Source organism: Podarcis muralis, chromosome 2 (assembly GCF_964188315.1).
Source record: "Podarcis muralis chromosome 2, rPodMur119.hap1.1, whole genome shotgun sequence".
In the NCBI taxonomy this organism is placed as follows: Eukaryota; Metazoa; Chordata; class Lepidosauria; order Squamata; family Lacertidae; genus Podarcis; species Podarcis muralis.
Window position 1 is genome coordinate 48,184,453 of NC_135656.1, and position 17,069 is coordinate 48,201,521.

At 43.1% G+C, this 17,069-nt stretch overlaps 1 protein-coding gene across 2 annotated transcripts in view; it reads right to left on the reverse strand.

The window, feature by feature from the left end:
- Positions 1–17,069, reverse strand: part of LOC114590894 (rho GTPase-activating protein 7-like) — a 107,432-nt gene that overhangs the window by 66,462 nt on the left and 23,901 nt on the right. The window contains exon 1 of one of the 2 annotated variants that reach the window (XM_028717484.2): positions 399–1,039. The exons of the other annotated variant lie outside the window; for it this stretch is intronic. Coding sequence (XP_028573317.2) covers positions 399–513 — 115 coding nt within the window. The 5' untranslated portion in view covers positions 514–1,039. Of the gene's footprint in view, positions 1–398; positions 1,040–17,069 lie in introns of those variants that run through there. 2 annotated transcript variants of the gene reach the window in all.

Below are 17,069 nucleotides of genomic sequence, written 5' to 3' on the forward strand. Positions count from 1 at the left end.
AGCTGTTTGTGGTCACCACACTTGAGAGTTGCATGCACTAAGAAAGAACAGGACTAATCTGACATTTCACAATCCAGGATTTCACACGATTCCAAATTCCAATGTCTAGTTTATTACATATTCACTTGACATATTTAACTGGGAAAGTGATGTACTGAGGCTGGTTTGCATCAACAACTAAGAAAGCAATGAGTCAATATCCTGCATTTCCCGTTCTGAACTACCAAGGTATGACCCTGATCCACGATCTCAGGTGGGATAACATATATACTTATGCCAATACAACATTGATAGCTCCCTAAGAGACTTCCTCTCCATTTTTGGTATGGGAAGTGCACACAGTCAATAAAGGCAAGTAAATTGTGAAGATTAGTAGTGAAAGAACTCAGACAACTGACCTGACAAGCGTTTTTCTCGTGCGCTCTTCCAGAAGACATCCCATGCTTTGTTGGTGGAGACCCTGATATGCTCACTGAAAGACCTCCTCAAACGAGACCTCCCTGGGTATGCCATCCTTTGCTGTGCAACCCACAGAGGCACAGCTAGCCCATTAAGATCCAATGAGCTGAGCAAAAATTTACCATCGTTGACAATGCAGTTCTCCCAGGCAGTTTTCTCCTTTTAGATCAGATGGGGGGGAGTGTGGGGAGAGAAGGTTGCTGTATAAAGAGCATGCATGTAATTTGTTAACACCCCTCAGAGGCCAGGATGGAGGGGGGGGGGAGGAATTGGGTGGAGGAAGAGTGAGAAACTCCTTCCAAACAATCTGGGGTCAGGCTGAAAAGGAAATAGCAGCCTGACGGAGTCCCCCTGACTCAGAGCAGATCTGCATCTCAGCTGCCACATTTTATAAAAAACTAAAAACATGCTGATTGCTCTGCAGTGCAAATAAAAGAGTTAGGCAACCACAGAATAACATTGCCAGGCAGGCAGTTCTCTGTACTACTTCCAACCTCCTCCAGCTCAACAGTGTGTATAACAAACTTCTTTGTTTTCCAGTTTTCTTACTGCTCCGTTCTTCTCTTATGTGTGGGAATAGCAGCCCTGCTGGATCAGACCAAGGGTCCAGCATCCTGTTTCTCACCATGGCCAGCCAGATGTGTCTGGGAACCCCAAAGCAAGGAATTAACACAACAGATTTTCCCTTCAGTTTGCTGCCGCCTCCTCCTCCTCCTACTGCAAATGCGTCTCAACCTGGAAGTTTCATTTAAGTATTACAGGTCATACTCACTGCACAGAGCTATCTTTGAATTGGACAGATTCCCATTAAAAGCAAGCCAAAGGCAGGCAGAATTTAGGCTTGCAGAGTCGACTTTGCTTTTCCTAGATCCTTAAGATTCTTATACACTTAAGAATGAAATAATTCTAAGCCCAGGGCTACGAGTACAGGAGCTCACAATCCTGCACATAAAAAATATCCCAAGCTGCCTTAATTTCAGCAGCAAAATTAGGACGGCCAAGGGGCAGGAAGGAGCCATTTTATTTCTGCTAAATTGGGAGTCAAAAACCCTTGCTGATCTAACTCAAATCACTCAGAAACTCTATACATAGATCCTGAACTACCTTCTGCCTGTCTCATCCCCCCTGCACCCCACATTTAAGCCAGGGGCCATTACTTCATCCTGTGACAGGAAATGCTCCACAGTAATTATGTGTCATGGTAAAATCACATATTCCCCCCACTGCTTAACAAATGCTAAGTGCTCAACTGATAAAAGCCCACTCTCCCTTCCATCCTATTCCCATCTCCATAGCTTGACTTTAAGGTTAATACAGCACAGATTTCAGACTGTGTGCGCAGGAAGCGCTGCACCCTGCCCAATATTTCCCAATACCAGATAAATCGTGTTTGTCATTTCATTATGATAAATGAATAGTTCAAACAAAAGTTGTGGAACCTTGGCAGTCATATCCACAATGGCCGTTGGAATGAAAGTGCAACTACTCCAGAGTATTTAATATTCAAATAGATGTTCTGTAGAAAACACTGCTTTGACATTGACATTTCCTTCAGTGGTAGGTTTTTAACTATTCCCATCCTAGGATGAGAGAGTATACTGAAAAGACAGCAGTGCCAGGACCTCTTCCCTCAAACTGCTAGAGTGTGCCACATGTGGTGTCACCTTACAGATATATTTCATTTGCAGATTATGTTCAAGTGTATCACTTAAGCCTGAATGGATTCTGCAGTTTGAATAGTTGGCTGTTATGTCAGAAAATAAACAAGGTGGTATTCAACTAGGTTTTACTCAGAGCAGATCCACTGAAATTGATGGTTTTAACTAAGTTGTGTTCATTACTTTCAGTGGGTTTATTCTGAGTAAAACTTGGTTGAATACTATCCATATTCCCCCAACATTATCCAGAATCTGGCTGTTCACTTCCTCACCTTCCCCCCTCTTTGTCTATTTGCTTTAGAGCTGGGATGGAGAACCTGTGGAGCTCTCGACAATGGCAACAGAAGTCCAACAACATCCACAGGGCCACAGGTTCCCTATCCCTGCTTTAGACAAAAGGACATAATATTCAAAGTGCCAAGCTCTGTTCAATATGCCAACAAAAAAAATTATATAATCTGTGATGGTTTTGCAAAGGATAGGTGTACCTATCAGTTGCTATTACCGTATTTTTCGCTCTATAGGACACACTTTTTTCCCTCCAAAAATTAAGGGGAAATGTGTGTGCGTCCTATGGACCAAATGCAGGCTCCTTGGCTTCAGCGATAGCAACGCGAAGCCTCCAAAGCGCAGAGGGAGCGCTCCCTCCGCGCTCCGGAGGCTACGTGTTGCTTTCGCTGAAGCCTGGAGAGTGAGAGGGGTCGGTGAGCACGCTGTGCTCCAAAGGCTTTGCAACCTTGCCACCACTCCCGGACATCTTCTGGGCCCCGTGGCTAAAAATGAAGCCAAGACAGCAAGCGGGAAATAAGATTTTTTTTCTTGATTCCCCCCCCCCCCTAAAAACTAGGTGCGCCTTATGGTCCGGTGCACCTTATGGAGTGAAAAATACGGTATTTGTTTTATTGAACAACATTATGCCTCAAGTGGATAAAGTCCATAAAGTGTTTCTTCTTTTAAACCACTTTTCAATGTGAATGCAAAACTATATTGGCCAGAATGCTCATTCACATTACAAATGTTTCACAATCAGAAATTAACAGAAATTAACTATTTCATATGTTCTGGTTTATTTTTGTCCCATTTTTGTTGCATTAGAGCCACTCCAGAGAGCAATATAATATGGTGACATTGGGGAAGCATCACAGAACAAATTAAAGCTGAATAAATTTACCACTAAGCTCTGTTTTTGTCTTAAGAACATATTGCAGAATACACCTGCAATAAAATACTACTGCAGAGGGTTCTGGGAATTATAGCATAAAACATCTGGAGGGCATGGATCTGTTTGGGATCTACTGGAGACATGAGGAGAAGAGATGTGATAAAAGCTGGATAGAAACATACCTCCCTCCTCCGCAAGGAATAACTTACTGCAGGTTTGCCTGCAGCAATGTAGTATTTCTATTGATATTACATTCTCTGAACATTAATCCTTATGTTCACCTTTTCATAGTACAAGGTTATAAAGCTAAGGAACTGCATTTAGGAAGCTTATTTAAAAACTATACTACCTTCATTTCAGGAATTCAAATAGCAAGTAAATCTTTTAAAAAGAAAAAGATATTCCAAGACACATTTGGAGCTTTTTTACAGGAAGTTATGCAAGCAAGAGACAACTCTACCCTACTAGCCTGTGGATTTGGGCAAAATCCTGCTATGCCTGTTAACCTAAATTTTAAGCTGCTGTAAATAGTTTTGATTTTAAACATATGCTAGTGTGCTTTAATTATCCCAAAAGAATGCATGTATGCAAATAGTTTCTTGACAACTTTATTGGTTATCACTTATCAATAAACAATGTATTAGCCACATATTTTTGTTTCTTTTTAATTTTACTGTATATTTACAACCATATTTGCAGCTCTTTGCAATATTATGGGTTGTCATGTATGGTGAAGGGGCAGGAAGAGTACAGGGTTGAGCAGAGTGGCTGCACTAAATGATTGCTAGAGTTTGTCATTGGAATCTATCAAGTAATTTGCATAGCAATATAAGCCCAATGAGTTACTGAGACAAATCACCTAGTAATTACACATGCCAGGAGCAAAATAAAGCTACCAGTTCTGCAGTGGGATCTTTAGTATATCTGAAGTGAATGAAATAAAGTTTTTCAATTTCCAAGTAGAAAAATATAGAAATAGAAGTAGTTTGCCAAAACCATTGTTAACCTAATTTCTCATAAAGTGCTATGCTTATGTCATATAATGTCCAAGATTATTTTGAGAGTAACATTTCCACCATACGAATTTGCAACACTTTGGCTTACATATTTCAATTCTTGGATGTAGGTATCAGTGCAGACTTTAGGCTTTTTTACTTGGAATAATAGGAAGTGGCTTTGAAAACAGAAGGCAGCTTTGGTGATCAGCTTTAGTAGGGGTTAACTGCTAAAAAAGGGAAGAGGCAAACTCACCAGTGTACTGCAAACTTATTGCCTGAGCCTAACCAGTTCTTCATCAGCCAGATCTTAGTGAGAGTTACATAAAGCACACAACATTTGTCACTGTTTCAAACAGGAAGTTCTTTAAGGAAGTGAGATCTGTACAGATCAAAATGAGATGAAGCCCATCAAGCTTGATTAAAAAATAATACTGTGGAAGTTGACACAGTTGGTTGGATAGCACTGGGTTTTGCTACAAAGCCTTGAAACTACTGTACCTATAATAAATATAATATAAATCTAAACCTTTATCTTTTCATTGCACCCTCCTGCAGCCTTTTCTGTTTTTGTCTTCTGAAGTTCACTGGAACTGCATCACCATAGACATAGTCATGCTCTCAACTTTGCACTTTGTTTAGCTTCCCATACACCAAAAAAGTAACACAAATATCTGTCATTTCAAATATCACCTTGAATTTGCAAAATCTATGTCCAAATCCCATAAGGCGTAAGCTATTCAGCAAAGTGATCTTTAACAAGATGCAGTCAGCAATACAGTGGAAAGCAAGATCTACCTGTTTACTTTTTAGTAGCAATTTATCTTCCATTTGTTTAATTCCAGTCTCCATTGTATTCTGAAGTCTGCAGAGCCTCATGATTTGGCAAGCAAATTAAACTCTGTCCTGTTTCAACCTGACTAGGCTCCATCCCTGCCAGAGCAAAATGCAGCTAGTAAGCACAGTTGCTGCGAGTAGTTAAAGGAGCCCTGATGCTCTGCTCACTTGTGCACAGAGCAATGGGGCTATCACAACTAGGGAGGGGGAGCCTTTCTCTCCCCAGCTGAGTGGCCCTGAGGCTCCTGCCACTTGTGCACAAGCAGGGAGAGCATCAGGGCTGTCTCAGGTGCAGAAAGGGAACCTTCCCAATCCCCTATTGAGCTGTGCAAACAAGCTGCACTGTCGTAGCCCGCGGGTGCCTGGGTGAAACCGCCTCAGCTCTCAAGCCTCGCAGGCAGAGGCTAATGCATTTCGTTTTTTCATTTTATTTTTTTTTAAAGATATTTATTGAAATTTTCAAATTTAATACATTAAAAAAGAATCAAAAAAAGAAAAAAGAAAAAAGTTTAAAAACACATAAAATTCACAATCCTTATTTTTCAATAACATATTTCCCTGACTTCCCCACACCTCCCCTTCTTATATTCCAATTTAAATTGTTAGTTCAGCAAGTCCTTATCCCTAATTTTTTACCTATTTCTATTTAGTTTATTTAAAAAACCAATTTTGCCTTATCCAGACTTAAGCATCAATACTAATACATCAGTACTCATTCTTAAAACATTTTTCTAAAGTCGACCCAAATTCCTTTCCACGAATTCCCCAATTTTCATACAAATAACAAAACAAAGTAAAAACAAAGCAGATTGTAATTATGTACCCTTTGGATTCCCAAACTCCACCCCCCCTTTCCCGGTTTCAGTCCCCAACAAATGTCCATCAGTCTTAGTCTACTATCAGCCTGGAGATCTCACGTCCGAGGCTCTTAATTCTCTCTCAATTCCTCTCTGCCGGTTTTTTTGATAGTCCTTAATATTGAACACCAGATCTCGGAGAAGCTCTGGCCCAACGGGATCCATGTCTCTTCCAGCCAGACCTCCATACAAGTGGAGCCCGAATCTTGTTTCTTACTCCTTTCAAGTCCAAATGTCCCCAAAGCTCCAACTTCCACCTTAAGCAAATTTGTAATCCTTGGGTCTTCAGATCTCCACATAAGGAGATCTTTCCATTCTTCAATCTCCAATTCAGACCAGATTTTCGACATCAAGTTCTTATTTCCCTTTGTTGCCATCATGTCAGGCCTCTGGCTCTCCTTTGTCATCTGCAAAATTACAGCTCCTCCTTCCTTTTCTTCAGGAACAACATATGTCTCCTTCTCCACACTCTCAAAGCTCTCAAGTTTCTCTTTTTGTCCAGTTGCATGGACTTCCTGATTCAAATCCTTATCAAATTCAGTGATGTTGTTTACTGTTAAGTCCAGAGTTGTAACATTTGTAGCCAAAACATCAATTTGGCCTTGTAATTTCCCCAAGAGAACAAAAACTCTGTCCAATTCAGCCTGAATTTTCCCTCCTCCAGCCATTCTTGTAATGTCCCAAAACCCCCTCTAGAGAGGGATTTTGGTTACCGTAATTTTCGCTCCAAAACACGCACTTTTTTGCTCCTAGAAAGTAAGGGAAAATGCCTGTGCGTGTTAAGGAGCGAATGCACTCGACTGGATCCATGGCTGCCGTCAGTCAAGCAAAGCAAGCTTTGCTTGCTTTACAGCCAGGAGGAGGGGGAGGAGCCGAGGAGGGAGGGAGGGAAGGAGAGCCATGGCAGCAAAGCGGGCAGCAGCCGCTTACACGCGAGGAGGAACAGACGGGAGCCATAGGGAGCCGGAAAAGCGCCGCGTAGCCAGCAACAGCTGCTGCAGCCTCAGCTAGCAACGCTCTCTAAACGGAGCAATGAGGCTGCAGAGGGACGGCGGGGCACAGGAGGGCTCTGAGCCACGAGCGCAGTGAAAACCAGTAAAAAAGTTTTTAAAAAGGCTGCTGGGGACAGGAGGGCACGGGATGAGGGAGAGAGGGAAATTACGATTCTCCCAGCGTCTCAGCTGATCCGCTGAGCAGGACTTGGGTTGCAGGGGATTCGCCATTAGCTGCGTAAAGCAGCAAAGAGGGAGAGAAGGAGCAAAGTGGGAGAGGAAAGGAGCTGCTTACACTGTTGTAAGTGGCTGCTGTCTGGTTGGCTCCTTTAAAGCAACAGTGCTCTTTCCCTCCCCCCTCCCCTCTCAGCTCGACGAAAAGCTCCTTTTCCACACACCCCACTCGAGCTCCTTCTCCCCTTAAATCCCTCTCCTGCATCATTAGCCACATCCTTTTCCACACACCCCAAGCGTGTTCCTTCTCCCCTTAAATCCCTCTCCTGCATCATTAGCCACATCCTTCTCCACCCACCCCACGCGTGTTCCTTCTCCCCTTTAACCGCTCGCCTGCATCATTAGCCACATCCTTCTCTACACACCCCACGCGTGTTCCTTCTCCCCTTAAATCCCTCTCCTGCATCATTAGCCAAATCCTTCTCTACACACCCCACGCGTGTTCCTTCTCCCCTTAAATCCCTCTCCTGCATCATTAGCCACATCCTTCTCTACACACCCCATGCGTGTTCCTTCTCCCCTTAAATCCCTCTCCTGCATCATTAGCCACATCCTTCTCCACCCACCCCACGCGTGTTCCTTCTCCCCTTTAACCACTCGCCTGCATCATTAGCCACATCCTTCTCTACACACCCCACGCGTGTTCCTTCTCCCCTTAAATCCCTCTCCTGCATCATTAGCCACATCCTTCTCCACCCACCCCACGCGTGTTCCTTCTCCCCTTTAACCGCTCGCCTGCATCATTAGCCACATCCTTCTCTACACACCCCATGCGTGTTCCTTCTCCCCTTAAATCCCTCTCCTGCATCATTAGCCACATCCTTCTCTACACACCCCACGCGTGTTCCTTCTCCCCTTTAACCGCTTGCCTGCCTGCATCATTAGCCACATCCTTCTCTACACACCCCACGCATGCTCCTTGTCCCTTGAATGCTTTTCCTTCCCTCCCTACTTAAAACGTGGTTACAAAGCACGGATCCACATGGATCCTCAGGATTTTTGCACTGGGTCACCCCAGGTTCACCATCAGATCACATAAAATGTCCATGGCTACAGCCTGCACCAAAAAAATCACGCACCCACTGTTTCATGGGGCCGCAATGGCGCAAAAACGTGGTTACAAAGCATGGATCCACATGGATCCACAGGATTTTTGCATTGGGCTACCCCAAACTCACCGTCAGATCACGTTTGTGGCCACAGCATGAACCACAAAAATCATACATCCACTGTTTTGTTTAGAATATTTTTTTCTTGCTTTCCTCCTCTAAAAACTACGTGCGTGTTATGGTCAGGTGCGTGTTATAGAGCGAAAAATACGGTACTTAGTATTCCTTCCAGTTCGAATCCAAAAATCAAGTTAGTTTGTATCAGTTCTTCCTTGTTTTCAACAAATTGTAGCCAAATTGTAACAAATATAACCAGCAGCAGCAACAGAAACAAAGTTCTCTTTTTCCGTCTTGACAGCTAATTTGACAGCTGTCAAACTCTTTAGTACCTCATCAACAGGCTCTCTCGCGGAGCACTCCCGGGTCCGGGTGGGGGGTGGTACTTCAGCTCCCAAAATTAGCTCTTTATCCTCCAGTAAGATTTCTTATACTGCCAAATCGTGAAATTAAAGTCTTTTACTAAGTAGAAAAGAAAGGATTCTCTCGACCTTAGTTAGCAGGTCCTTGCTTTAGAATATTTACAAGATGGGGAGACGGACTTCCTGTTTGCGCCTTCCCCGATCGTGCCTAATTCAAAATAAAATTTTCTTTGCAATTCCAATTTCCGTACTACTCACGGGTTGTTACTTTAAAGTCCAATTGCTCACAAGAAGAAGTCAGCGCTCTCCGACCATGGCAGTGCGGCTTCACTCCACAGGAGAAGCAGTCGACTCTCAGCACTGCGCCGCTCACCCCGTCCCCTGTTCCGAAGCCTTTAAAAAGGCTCCTTCGCAGGTCGGGGGGCGCAAATGGTGCCCGCCAAGTCACCAGGTTCACAGGCTTCGCCGCCTGTGATTTTTAAGGGTCCCCGCGTCGCTGCAGCGGCAAGACCCGATCCTGCGGAGCCGATTCTCTCCGGAGCTCAGAGGGAATCCGCCATTAGTCAATTAGTTGAACAGCCTCTGTTCAATGCTTCCATAAAAAAAAAAAATTAATCTTCGGTCTGTCCTTTACTTTTCTCAGGCTTGCCAAATAAATCAAATGAATCAGGAGACTCTGTCAGGTCAAGCTTGCGTTCCAACATTCCTTCTCTTTCGAATGATCCTGATTCTCCTCCCCCTGTCCTTCTTTCTCCGGCAAGCCTGTCTTGGCGAGACGCCATTTTTTAACTGCGTCATAAAATTTTTCCTCTTTCTCCCCGTTCACCAATCCTCTCTCCTGTTATAATCCATCCCACACAGTTCTTGAATTCCTGCTTGTGATAAGTAAAAACGCAACGATCTTATTTCTATCTGGGGTGAAGGGTTTTTAATATCACATTGTGCAAAGAAAAAAAAAAGTTTTTTCCTCCACCCCACCTCCTTCATTCCAAACATACAGTCTCCTAGTGGTTGGGTCTCATGCTCTTGTGAGACCAAGAATCAAGCATCTTTGGGTTTTACTTTCTTTCGCATGCGAGAGAACTCAGGTCAGTGGGATTTTGCAGGGCAAGAGATATTATGCAACATGACAACAAGTCCACATTTATTTTCACCTTCACACTAATAAAAAATAATCACATCACAATCACTAAGATGAACTATTCTATATAAATACAAATTTAATAATTTCACCTACATTCCATTTATACTTGAAACCACATTCAGGAAAGTAAGCTCTTTATCTTTCATTGATATCCATTTATTAAAGTAAACTGTTTTAGGTTATTGTCTGGCAAGGCTTGTCATTGTTACTTTTTAGGGGGGGAAATTGAAAAAACTTTCATAGCTGATGCAAAGACTACAGATACATCTTCACTGGTTTACATACACAAGTATTTGGGATGTAAGGCAGCTCTTAAGATGTGCTTAATGTGCAATATAAATACAAATAAATAGTCAATGTTCCTAGATATGGATGATTCAGACACAGGTTCAGAAGACTGGCCTCATGCGTTACCTAGTTTCTTTCTCCTGTCCTCCAGGGCCAAGTTTCCTCTAACCATAGCTTGCTGTGATGTTTGAATTGTAATTAGAGTGAACTTGGAAGAGGGAATTGACATGAAAAAGAGAAGAATGGAGCATGGATGTCTGGATGATCAGCACATGATGTCTGAACAGAGTCAAAACAGAAGCTGGTCACAAGGCATACCACAAAGCTTTTCAACTAAAAATAGTGAGAAGTGGCTCTGTGCTGCATTAGCAGACACTATTCCTACGGAAGAGGAAGTGGTTCTAGTCAAGAACTACAAAACAAAAACTTTTGCTTTTAAAAGTCTCCAACAACTATCTTGTTCTCTTATTGCCAGACTTCAGGATTTATACGAACATGGCTTCTTCCCCAGGGTTCAGCTACTAGGAAAGAGCTGCAAATGGGCAAGCCATTTACAAGGGTATTCTTACCCAATTTGTTGGAGACTCTGAGCTAAAAAAGGCCTCTAAGCTCCACAAGAAGAGACCACCGCATGTGAACACAGCAAGCGAAGAAGAAATGTTAAATCTGCCACTTCATTTGGCTCTAATATGTTTCTTAATATATTGTATTTTAATTAATTAATTTTTATAATGTTTTTATAATGTTGCGCTGTTTTAGTGTTGTTAGCCGCCCTGAGCCCGGCTTCGGCTGGGGAGGGCGGGATATAAATAAAATTTATTATTATTATTATTATTATTATTATTATTAATTTGGGCACATTGTAATTTAGTAACAGAATAAAATAGGTTGACCAATTCCCATCCACTTGCATATACAGCCATACCTCTTGTTACGTTTGCTTCGTGATAACGTTTTTTCAGGTTGCGTCCCATGGCGACCCAGAAGTACCGGAAAGGGTTACTTTCTGGTACTTCCGGGTTTCACCACTTGCGCATGCACAGACGCGCAAAATGACATCACGCGCATGCGCAGAAGTGGCAAATCACGACCCGTGAGTGCACAGATGTGGGTTGCGTTCCTTTCAGGTTGAGAACAGGGCTCTGGAACGGAACCCGTTCGCAACCAGAGGTACCACTGTATAATAAAACTTGTAGTTTTCTCTAATAAAGCTTTCAGTCACATGCCAGCTCAGAATCCACGTTGTTCACACAGTGATTTTGCACTCACTTCACAGACAAGTATTAGGCAATTACCTACCTGCTGGCCTAAAGGCTAGTTCACAAGGTCAAACACCAAAGGTTATGAACACACTCTTATCCTTAAAGCACATGTGAAGCCCGTTTTCCTCCTCAAAGAATTCTGGCCACTGTAGTTTACCTCTCATCGAATTACAATTCTCAGCAATCCTTAACAAACTACAATGCCAGAAATATTGGGGAGGGGGGAGAATGTGCTTTAAAAGATGCAATATGTACACAGCTATGACATGATTGCCATATTGAGACTGGGTTTCATATTTTTACAGTATGAAACTTTTAAAATGGAATGCTTCATTTTTATTCTTCTATCTTTGGTACAGTTTTGTTTTTCCCTGTAGAAAGGTGACCAACAAATTCAATACAGTGGTACCTTGGTTCTCGAACTTAATCCGTTCTGGGAGTCCATTCAACTCCTGAAACCGTTCGCAAACCAAGGCACTGCTTCCGATTGGTTGCAGGAGCTTCCTGCACTCAAGTGGAAGCCGCTTTGGATGTTTGGCTTCTCAAAGAGATTTGCAAACCGGAACACTTACTTTCAGGTTTGCGACGTTTGGGAGCCAAGCCTTTCAGGTACCAAGGTACCACTGTATAAGTCATGATCCATCACCCCATCACCCACCTAAGCTTGCAAAAAGGACTGTGGAGGAAGTAAGGCAGGGAGGAAAGAGGACAAAGGAATTAATATTGCAAGGCAGAGGACTCACTGTTCAACTCACATCTACAAAGGATGTATCACAATTATATTTATGAGACACCTCATAAATTCTCAAGACATTGTACTAAAGAAAAGAGAATAAAAATTACAATAAAACCATGCTGTAAAATAAACTTGAGATGCAACCAGCCATCAGAATTCAAGACTATAGACACACCACAGAACAAAAACAGCCATTTAATGTTGCCATTTAAACCACCAACTGCACTACAAGACCTTAAAACCAGGTATTGGAACAGAGAAGTCTTGACCTAGTACCAAATCAGTAACAACATAGTGGCAGGCAGGCTTTTTTTCCCTGCGGAAACAAATCCCTATCTAGGGGCCCACTGGTCCCATCACCTCCTGGCAAATAGAAGGGGAAGAAATGGAGGCAGTAAGAGATTTTACTTTCTTGGGCTCCATGATCACTGCAGATGGTGACAGCACTCACGAAATTAAAAGACGCCTGCTTCTTGGGAGAAAAGCAATGACAAACCTAGACAGCATCTTAAAAAGTAGAGACATCACCTTGCCAACAAAGGTTCGTATAGTAAAAGCTATGGTTTTCCCAGTAGTGATGTATGGAAGTGAGAGCTGGACCATAAAGAAGGCTGATCGCCGAAGAATTGATGCTTTTGAATTATGGTGCTGGAGGAGACTCTTGAGAGTCCCATGGACTGCAAGAAGATCAAACCTATCCATTCTGAAGGAAATCAACCCTGAGTGGTCACTGGAAGGACAGATCGTGAAGCTGAGGCTCCAATACTTTGATCACCTCATGAGAAGAGAAGACTCCCTGGAAAAGACCCTGATGTTGGGAAAGATGGAGGGCACAAGGAGAAGGGGACAACAGAGGATGAGATGGTTGGATGGTGTTCTCGAAGCTACCAGCATGAGTTTGACCAAACTGCGGGAGGCAGTGGAGGACAGAAGTGCCTGGCGTGCTCTGGTTCATGGGGTCATGAAGAGTCGGACATGACTAAACGACTAAACAACAACAACAACAACAGGGGCCCACCACTGAAAGGCTCTCTTTTGTGGCTCACTACTGAGCATCTGATTAAGAGGGCCATAGGAAATGCCCTCTGTAAATGGCACAGTGCCATCCTAATACATTGCTTCTTGAAGTCTGTTGTAATAATTCTTGGACATTGATCTGCAGAATTTTACAGCAACCAGTTCAGGATTTGATTCTCATATGTGGTACAACAGCAGTTGAGACCTGGGAAAGAAGCAGCAGTCAAACAGCTAAACTGGCTTTCTCAGTTAAGAATACCACCAAAAATACTTTAGAAATTCTTCCTTGAAGTGTCTCATGCTGCATCTACAGTACTAATGAATACATGATTTCAGTAATTAGCGTTTTTCATTAAGCTCCTTTTTCCTGAAGAACTTTAGCATGCAGATTAAACCACTGCCACCCAGCAGTCTTTCCATTTTATTTCTTCAGAAATCTCTTTTAATGTAGCTCCAGTTTTCTGGCATTTGTTTGCAAGTATATTTTAGAAAGGGATTTTATCACCACTTCCCCTGATTGTGCCAAGAGACATCTTTCCCAAGTGGGCCCCTTTGTACTAAATTCCTTCAACATAGTGGAGAGTCTGCTTATTTATTCAATTTCATGTATGCACATATGAGAAGAGAAAAGGTTAGTCTCCATACTTAGAATCAGGCTGACTTTACTTTCTAAGCAAACCTGAATAAAGGGAGGACATAGGCTAGACTCCACCTGCTGTCAAGTGGCCGATTTGTAACTATAATACTGTTTTATGTCACCCCAGTCACTGAGCAGTGCGAGATTCCAGGGGTTCCAGGCACTTCCCCAGGGCTTGTTTTTCTCTTCGAAATGAGTGTCAGCGGAGACTGTGATGTCTTTATGATATTTGGTTTATGTACGCATATATATAATCTGAGCCTACGATGGACGGGCTCACAGCATTAACACCCCAAGATAGTCTTGCTTCTCCCATAGCCACAGTCTTGGATTCTAGCACATATTAGGCATCATTCTGTGTCCCAGCTGTCCAGCCTTCCTTCTAGCTTCTAGTTCACATAAGTCAACTCCCAGCTCAGGCCTTTTGTATTTCTATCTACCCGCCCATTTGTTGTCTGGCACAGAGCCGCTTCCTTTGTTACCTTAATGACCTATACTTGGAGGGCAGTTACCACACCAGAAAGGTAGCCTGGCTATTCCAGAACGTGAATCCGGTCTGGATCCAGGAATTAGAAGGAGGTTCAGGCAAAAGCCTACCCCTCTAACTCATAGCAATACATGTGGCAATAGGCCTCTGTATAAGATATTAGAAGATTGGCTTTAATGAGCTGAGCTGATCCTGCGAATAAAAGATACCAAAAGCTTAATAGGAATATCCTGCGCTCCACTTTAGTTATTGCTAAAAGACACAACACTCATTTATTACCCCCCCACCTCTTCTAGCAGTGAGCAGACTGATCAGTGTTAAAACGGGAGGCAAGCAACTTAATTGACAAGTTACACAGCCTTCAGGTTGGTACAGAATAAATTGGAGAGACCAATGCAGCTCTTAAATATAATGAATCGCACACCCCTCTTATGTCACATCCAGGCAGCATGGGGTTAAGGTCTAAGAGGACCCTGATCAAAATGCCCTCTGGTGGGTCCCCACAGACCCCCTTCAAAAGTGGCATTAGCATTCTCAGGATAAATCAAAGCAAAAAACAGGCTACAGTTATGTTTAATTATTCAGTAAAAGGGAATGAGCTATGTCAGCAAGACTCAAACACTGTTAGTCTTACCTTTTGGACAAGCAAATCAAATGGAAAAGGGAGACCCTACACAACAAACACGAAACACAGTTCTGTAAAGTCGAATTCTGTATCACCTCAGGAAACTGTCCCCCATGTAGGTCTGGGAAGGTGCATCTGGCCCTTTGTTTACATTCTCATCACGTTCATGGCTGCTTCTCATGACCCTCCCTCCCTGGAAGTGGCAGAGAAGCATCCCCTTACTGCTAATAAGGTCAGGGCCCCTCGAGGAGGCCAACTGCTTGTACAGGAATGAGCTGCTCTTCAGAGGACCTGGCTCACTTTGGCAGCATGGAGAAAGAGAGCGAGAGGGAAAAGATCCTCGAGTGTGAAGTGAGTTTTTGCTGACTGGAAAGCCACACACACACACACACACACACAGAGCTTCTCGGAGCGCTGCAGCAAGCAAAGCTGCAACAAGTTTTGCAAAAGAGCAATACAAGCAGGACCGAATTCCACGCTACCAAGGAAGGTAACCTACTTCTCTAGGTTCCCACTGCACCTTTTCTCAACATACACAGTTTGAAGTACACGGTTCGTTGCCTCAAGTCCCTGTTGCCTCAGTAAGGATTTTGTGCCCTTCCGAACTATTCACAGCTCTCCAAATATCCTGGCTGTTCATGCTGCAAGGGTGGAGGGGGGAAAACAGAAGCAAGCTTTCAAAAAGTGCTCAGGCCAGCTCAAATCTGTTCCCTTGCCTACCACATGAATTGTGCTACTCCTGCAGAGAGTTGGACCCAGTCACAGCCAAGCAGGAGCACAACTTGATGAGTTAGGGAGGCACTCATGCAGCAAGGGCCAAGACACTGAATAGAAGGACACAGTCCACAATTTGTAGTTCAGGAGGACTAGCCAGCCAACAGAAATTTACATCCTGCTGAGTATACACTGCAGGGAGGCGGGAGAGGATGAAAGGTGGCAGATTCCTTCCATTCTTCTCAGTTCCTTCTGCTGAATGAAGAGAGCTGGTGTCAGCAGCACAAGCAACTCAAATTGTTGCTGGAGGCAGCAGGTTTTTCATGGATGCCAATGAAGCAGCATGAGATCTGAGACATGCACCCTATAATCCATTGCAACTTGCCAGTCAGGCCAGGGCACAACCCTCACCTTGTGTACAACCATGCAAATACCAAGAATTACCGGTACCTCCATGACATTTCAAGGGATCCTGGGTTGTGTATCTTGGATTGCCACTGTGTAGTCACTTGGGTTAGGGAACTGTTCTTGGCCAGTCTTGAACTAACCCAGCACAGCCTTAAATTAAGTCCTCATCTTGATCGAGTGATAGTGTTTGAAGGGAATGGGTGTGCAAGAACAAAGTACAAGAACAAACAAATTTGTATTTCATATCAAAAACTAAACGCTACAGCTATACTATGTTATTACAGTTTAAACACTTGGTTGTGTCATTTTAAATAAGCTAGAAATGCATAATATTTATACTTTTATATATTATCTTTATTAAACCAATGTCTATCAATCTAATTAAGCTATTTGAAAATAAGTATTATTCTGTACTTTAACTGACCATATAATATTGCCTTACCATTATTCTCCTCTTTACAAAGGTACAAATCTACCTTAAAAATCTCAGTAATAAATAAATAAATAAAATGGGGTGGTGGTGAACTTATGGGAGTACAGAGATATTTGGATGACACTCTGGAACTGGGGCAAACTGTAGCCACCATGTGTCAGCTTGGCAGTAGTGCATTCACGCTCACGCTCTCTCACACACATACAAGTTAAGGGAGATCCTTCCTTAGAAGGAATGGAATTATCATCAGACAGAACTGAAGGAAAGCAGATTCAAAAGAAAAAATAGCATCAGCCGTAGTGAATGTGGGAGAGCGAAAGGATTTACGTTAAAGGGCCCCCAAGGTATCCTAGTCAATATCAAGCTATTCCTGTGTTTGAAAGGTGTTTTAGCTTGATATCTCCAGCAGCGGGGAACATGTTTTACTGTGGGGCACAAAGAACAAAAGCACGCACATATTCTGTTCAGATCATGGTCGCAGCCAGGGTTTTTGTTGGGGGGAGGAGGCCTTTTGTTAGCAGGGGCAGAACCTCAGTTTGCTATGTATTTTTATTTGAAAATTTATGGGGGGGGGCAGTTACCCCTCCCTGCCCCCC